The sequence below is a fragment of the Myotis davidii genome, unplaced genomic scaffold, assembly GCF_000327345.1.
Source record: "Myotis davidii unplaced genomic scaffold, ASM32734v1 scaffold705, whole genome shotgun sequence".
Lineage (NCBI taxonomy): Eukaryota > Metazoa > Chordata > Mammalia > Chiroptera > Vespertilionidae > Myotis > Myotis davidii.
The window spans coordinates 1,406,550-1,412,696 of record NW_006296405.1 but is presented as its reverse complement, the minus strand read 5'-3'; the positions used below and the strand labels follow the sequence as shown (position 1 = coordinate 1,412,696).

General features: G+C 52.2%; 1 protein-coding gene across 9 annotated transcripts in view; it reads left to right on the top strand.

Annotated features, from left to right (window-relative positions):
* CCDC136 (coiled-coil domain containing 136) overlaps positions 1 to 6,147 on the top strand; it is a 29,523-nt gene that overhangs the window by 1,103 nt on the left and 22,273 nt on the right. For 5 of the 9 annotated variants that reach the window (XM_015568896.1, XM_015568900.1, XM_015568899.1 and 2 more), the window contains exons 1-4: positions 394 to 486; positions 1,700 to 1,801; positions 2,033 to 2,287; positions 2,449 to 2,523. In XM_015568896.1, coding sequence (XP_015424382.1) covers positions 471 to 486; positions 1,700 to 1,801; positions 2,033 to 2,287; positions 2,449 to 2,523 — 448 coding nt within the window. In that variant the 5' untranslated portion in view covers positions 394 to 470. Of the gene's footprint in view, positions 1 to 303; positions 487 to 1,699; positions 1,802 to 2,032; positions 2,288 to 2,448; positions 2,524 to 6,147 lie in introns of those variants that run through there. The other 4 variants (XM_015568897.1, XM_015568898.1, XM_006771395.2 and 1 more) reach the window with 4 other exon arrangements.

The window sequence follows — 6,147 nt, the reverse complement described above, 5'->3', positions numbered from 1 at the left end:
GGGGCTGCAGGGGGGAGCAGCTCTGGCCTAGACCCCTTCCCACAGCCCCGCCCCTGCACCTGCTCCTTCCGCGCGCCACCGCACCCTTTCAGCCGCTCTTTCACTGGCGCCTGTCCTCCCTCCATCCTTGTCTCTCTCCTGCGGTCCCCTCTGGGCTGAAAAGACACACACCCTTTACGTGTGTGCGAGGGAGAGGAGGCTGGACCTGGGGGTGCCGAGGAGGGTGCAGGGCGGGGTCCCCGCAGGCGCAGCTCGAGAATTAAAACCCCGGGGCTCCAAAGGGCTAGAAGGCACGTCCCCTTCCTTCTCGGCCCTGCACCCAGCCCCCAGCCCAGCCGCCCCTGGCATCGACAGCGCCCCCTCTGTTCCTGCTGGCAGGCTCCACAGTGACCACTGTAGGCTCTTACGAGGGCTCTGAGGGATGTGAGAGGAAGAAAGGCCAGCGCTGGGGGTCCCTGGAGCGGCGGGGGATGCAAGCTATGGAGGGTGAGTTTTCCCAGAAAGCTTTATTTCTCTCTCTTCCCCTCGCCTCCTTCCGCCCTCTGACCCCAGGACACAGCTCCTTCCTCAGTTCACCTTAGCCCCCGCCGGCCCTCCTCGGGGCTCCGGCTTGGAGGGAGGTTCCAGGTGCGTCCCTTGGGGACCCTAATCCCCACCTAACCAGGCTGTGTGTCCCGAGGGAGCCGCCACACAGCCAACAGGCCTCAGCTGGACAGAGCTTTTCAGCAGGGGGGTTGTTCTTGCTGCCTCTCAACCCAGACCCCAAGCTGTCTCTTGTTTTGAAAAGCTGGGAGGGGAGAATGTGAATTATGTTTCTCGTGCCACCATCAGGAACTGCATGCGCCAGCTTTGTGACTTTGGTCCTCGGGGATCGCATACTGCCTGAGAGAGATGGCCTGGGAGGGGCAGGCAGGAAGGCCAACCTCCCAGCACTCATGTGTTCCCACACACCCTGGGCCCTCGTGGGTGCTGCCAACACAGGCCCCTGAAGGGATGCTGGTCCTTTTTCCGGGACTTCTGTGCACACTCAGTGTGGGCAACCCTGCGTCCCCAAAGGGGACAGATGACTCAAGGGACCCCAGATGAACCTTAGGCTGCTGTTATTGAAGAAAATAAGATCAGGGATTCAGGTTTTAAAACGAAGCAAACAATCACAATCCAGATACGATGTTTGCTATTTAGAGGAACTGCATTGCAGCAAAGGAGAGGGTGCTCACCAACCAGAGGCTAGGGAGCAAGCACACCCCAGTTTCCAGTGCGTTAAAGGCTTTCTCTTACACACAAGTACACCCTCAGACTCCCCCCTCAAAAACTGCACTGTGGTCACCAGGGGAGGAGGGGCCTCATTGCACTCAGGAGGGACAGGCAGGGAGGGCTGGGAGAGGACGACCCTGCCCCCACCCCTGCAGACACTCAGCAGGGAAAAGGAAGGTGGACCTTGTAGAAAATTTCAAAAAGAGCACATTTGAAAGGGCCCCCGTGTTTGTCCAGTAAAACATTCAGAATCACTTCGTTTAGTGTTTTCTTTCTCTGCCTGCAGACAGGCAATGCCTTTTTGTTACGGAAAGGCTAATTTCTCACAAGCGACCAGGATAATTTTTAACTTTCTACAAACCCCCAAACGGTAACTCTTGCCCCGTTTGGCCTGAGATATACCCAGTGTCTGAATCCTTTCTTGACTACTTGTCCCACTACCCAGGGACCGGGACTGGAAGACACAGGTGTCCTCATGCAAGCTTCACATGGCTGAGCCAGCGCCAGCTGCTCAGTTGGCCCAAAGGCGGTAATGGGAAGCCACCAGGTGCAGTAGGGTTCCAGAAAGGGCCCGGAAGGGGGATGGGCTACCTCCAAACTTGACCCTCACAACTGAAGACTCAGGAGTGCAGGGCCTGCCCAGGGGGTCCTTGGGGGACACCAGGTGGCACTATTACAACATCTCTGCCCGGAGCCGGTGTGTTTGAGTGCCCGCCCTAGAAGGACCCTTGAAAGGAAATTGTCTCTGACTCCCTGGTGGGCTGGATGTCCTCCCCAGGGGAAGTGTTACTCCCAGCGCTCTATGAGGAGGAAGAGGAGGAGGAGGAAGAGGTGGAAGAGGTGGAAGAAGAGGAGGAGCACGTGCAGAAAGGTGGTGGTATGGGCTCCCTGTCGTTGGGCAAGCACCGGGGCCTGAGCCTCACGGAGACGGAGCTGGAGGAGCTGAGGGCTCAGGTGCTGCAGCTGGTGGCAGAGCTGGAAGAGACCCGGGAGCTGGCAGGGCAGCACGAGGACGACTCCCTGGAGCTGCAGGGTGAGTGTCTGTGACTGAGGGCCTGGCCCAAAGGCTCTGTGCTCACTGGATCCCAGGCCTGATGTAGGATCTCAGGCCTCATGCTGGATCCCAGGCCTGATATAGGATCTCAGGCCTCATGCTGGATCCCAGGCCTCATGCTAGCCCCTGTCTCATTGCAGGGCTCCTGGAGGATGAACGGCTGGCCAGTGCCCAGCAGGCAGAGGTGTTCACCAAGCAGATCCAGCAGCTCCAAGGTAATTCCCAGAACTCAGGCTGGAGAGGTGGAGGTCTTCCAGGGACGTGTGTCTGGAGGGTTTGGCTGAAGCATAGCAGACAAACAACCTAATTCAGCACTTTCTCTTTTTTTTTCTCTACTAATCTCACCCTTTCTTCTCATCTCGTCATTCCCCTCATTACCTAATTTTCTTTAAAAAAAATTTTTTTTAATTGATTTCAGAGAGGAAGGGAGAGGGATAGAGAGATGGAAACATCAATTATGAGAGAGGATCATTGATTGGCTGCCTCCTGCACGCCCCCTACTGGGGGCTGAGTCTGCAACCCAGGCATGTGCCCTGACCAGGAATTGAACCAGTGACCTCCTGGTTCCTGGTTCGATGCTCAATCACGGAGCCACACCCGGCTGGGCAATTTTCTTTCTTTTTGCATCTCTGCCTGACACTTCTGTCTTCCTTTTCTCACCCTCCCATTTCACCCTTTCTCCCTGTGGTTAACTCCCTCCTTTTTCTCTCCTTCAGCCTCCTCCCTTCACACCTTCACCTCTTTTCGCTGGTTCTCCTGGTCAGTGCCAGGGGTAGGTGATCAGGACTGAATTCTGAACCAGATTGCTTTTTCCTGGCCCTCAAAGGGCACTCTAGGAAAAGCAGTGAGCCCATGAGAAGTGACTGGAGTGGACTCTATACATCTCTTTCTTTTTTTTTTTAACATATTTTATTGATTTCTTACAGAGAGGAAGGGAGAGAGATAGAGTCAGAAACATCGATGAGAGAGAAACATCGATCAGCTGCCTCCTGCACACCTCCCACTGGGGATGTGCCCGCAACCCAGGTACATGCCCTTGACCGGAATCGAACCTGGGCCCCCCCAGGCCGCAGGCCGACGCTCCATCCACTGAGCCAAACCGGTTTTGGCTACATCTCTTTATTTTAAGTGAAGCAGATGAGAACGCTTCTTTTGCTCCCTAGGATCAAACTGTGGCCCCCAAATCCCTTTCTTCTAACACCCACATTCCCTTTGTCTCGGGAAGCAGCAGGGCAGGTGTCCCACATTCCACTGTACCACCAAATAAAGAGGCAGCTTTTGTTATTTCTGTGAGCTTCCGGAAGGTTTAGGGGAGCTGCCCTAGAAAACAGCAGGGACTCTCCCAGGAGAAGGGAGATCAAGCCAAAAGAAGAGTATAAATGGAGAAAAAAGGAAGTCCAGGAAGCAGGCCTGGAGAGGACAAAGAAAAGGTGGTGGAAGGGGGTGGGGGTGGGGGATGTAAGCAAAGGCAGATGCAGGAGAAGTAGACAGTTCACAGGGGAGCGGGGAGGAGAGAGATGGAGATGTGTCGCACAGGGCAGTGTGAGCAGTGGTCTCAGAGCACCTAGATTCTTGGGCTCAGCTCTGCCATGAAACCATCTTGGTGCTCTTGGGCAAGTCACTTTTATCTTTCTGACACTTGTTTCTTTATTTGTAAAAAGGGGCTAATTTATTTGTTTTTCAACCATTTCTGGAGTGCCTGTAGACTTGGAGGCCCAGCTATGAACAAGACAGAGTAGATCCCTACCCCAGTGAAGGTGCATTCTAATAAGGAGAGGCAGAAAATAAAGAACACATGTTCACGTGGCAAGATGCTGTGAATACAGCGTAACAATATGATGGAGATGGGGTGAAAAGGGAGGGTTTTTTTGATAGGGTAGTTAGGAAAATCCTCTTTGAGAAGGTGACATTTGAACTAAGACCTGAATAATGAGAAAGATCTGAGGGAAAAGCAGTTGGGCAGAAGGAATAGCAACTGCAAAAGCCCAGAGGCAAGAATGAGCTTCCTGTGTTTGGAGGACAGTACAAAGGCCATTGTGGCTATAAGAGTGCATGTGGAGGACCCTGGTAAGAGAGTTCTGAGAGGCAGGCAGAGGCCAGCTTACAAAGGGCCTTGTAGGCCAGCTGAGAGGTTTGGCTTTTATCCTAAGTATAGCAGAAAGATGTGGGAGGGTCTTAGCCAGGGCTGGGCTGATATACTGCTTTACATTAAAAAAAAAAAAAAAAAAAAAAAAAAGCACTTTAGTCCTGGCTGGTGTGGTTCAGTTGTTTGAGCATTGTCCCAGTGCACCTAAAGGTTGCAGGTTTGATGCCCGGTCAGGGCACATGCCCAGATTGCCGGTTGAATCCTTTGTTGGGGTATGTGCAAGAGGCAACCGATTGACGTTTCTCTCTCATATTTATGTTTTTCTTTCCCCCTCTCCTTTCCTCTCTCTCTCAAATTCAATAAAATATTTTTTTAAATTACATTAAAGAAAAAAAAAAAAGAACACTTTATCCACTGTGTGGAAATTGGATGGAGGGAACAGAGTCAAAACAGTGAGTTTGGTCAGCAAGGTATTGCAATAGTCCAGTCAGGAGGTGGTGATTACTGGGATTAAAGTGATAGAAATATAGATGATTCACAATAGATTTTGAAGGTCAAGCCCTCATGATTTGTGATGAATTGGAAGGGGGATAAGAGATGACTGTTGGTTGGTGGTGTTATTTATTGGGATGGGAAGACGTCGGAGGTTAGGGGAAGCATTTAAGACACGTTTTCTACATGTTGAGTTTGAAATGAGTAATGACACCCAAGTAAATATGTTGAATTGAATATGTGAATCTAGAACCAGGAGAGAAATCAGAGATAAATTTGGGAGTCATTAGCATATAGATGATACTCAAGTCTATGGCAGAGCACCATGAAATCTCATGGAGCTACTGGAAGGGAAGAAAAAGGGTCCGGTCCCAGGGTTACTCCGGTATTTAAAGGCCCAGTATAGAAGGAGAAATGAGCAAAAAGGGACTGAGGTAGGAGGAACTACTGGAGCCTTTCATGCCCTGGAAGCCAAGAGCAGAAAGTGCTTCGAGGAGATAACAACTGTGTCAAAAAGTTGCTTAGTCAAGGAAGATGGCCATTTAATTTTGCAAGATGGAGGGCTCTGAGATATTTTATCAAAGATAGAACCTGATTGGGTTGGGACTGAAGAGGGAAGGGGAGGTGACAGGGAGAAGGTGAGTACAGGAAATTCCAGCCGTCATGTTTTGAAGAGGGACAGAGAAATAAAGGAATGAGACATAAAATCAAGGGAGAGTGTTTGGGGATTTTTCATTTTTATTTCTTAGCTAGGACACACTAGATCATGTTTTTATGATGAAGGAAAGGGTCCAGTACAGCATGAAAGGCCTTTGCTTAGATAAGGGACATTCCTTTCAAATAAGGAAGTCAGAATCTCAGCAGAGAGACAGGTAGGCAACAACGTGGGAGAATAAAGTTCTAGAGCAGTTTTGCTCAGTGGGGCTGTTTCTAGTGTTAGATCTCAGCCAGGCGGGGAAGGGGTGGGAGGCAGGGGCCGGAGGTCTGGTCCCGGCGCCCCGGTCTCCACCCGCCGGAACTAACAGACCGTCCTTGCGCACGCGCGTTGCCCGTTTCCGCCGAGAGGGGGCGCGCGCGGGCTCAGAGGTAGCTGGTGTTGGGAGGCCGTTCGGCCGCCACAGCCCCTCGGGGGCCGGGACCGGCCGGAGTCGGGAGGCCCCCCAAGGAGACCGCCTAAAAGGGGGGCCGGCGAGATGGAGGCCATAACCAGTAAGTGAACACCGACATCTCTGTGCCGCAGCCCGGACTCCCACGCTTGGCC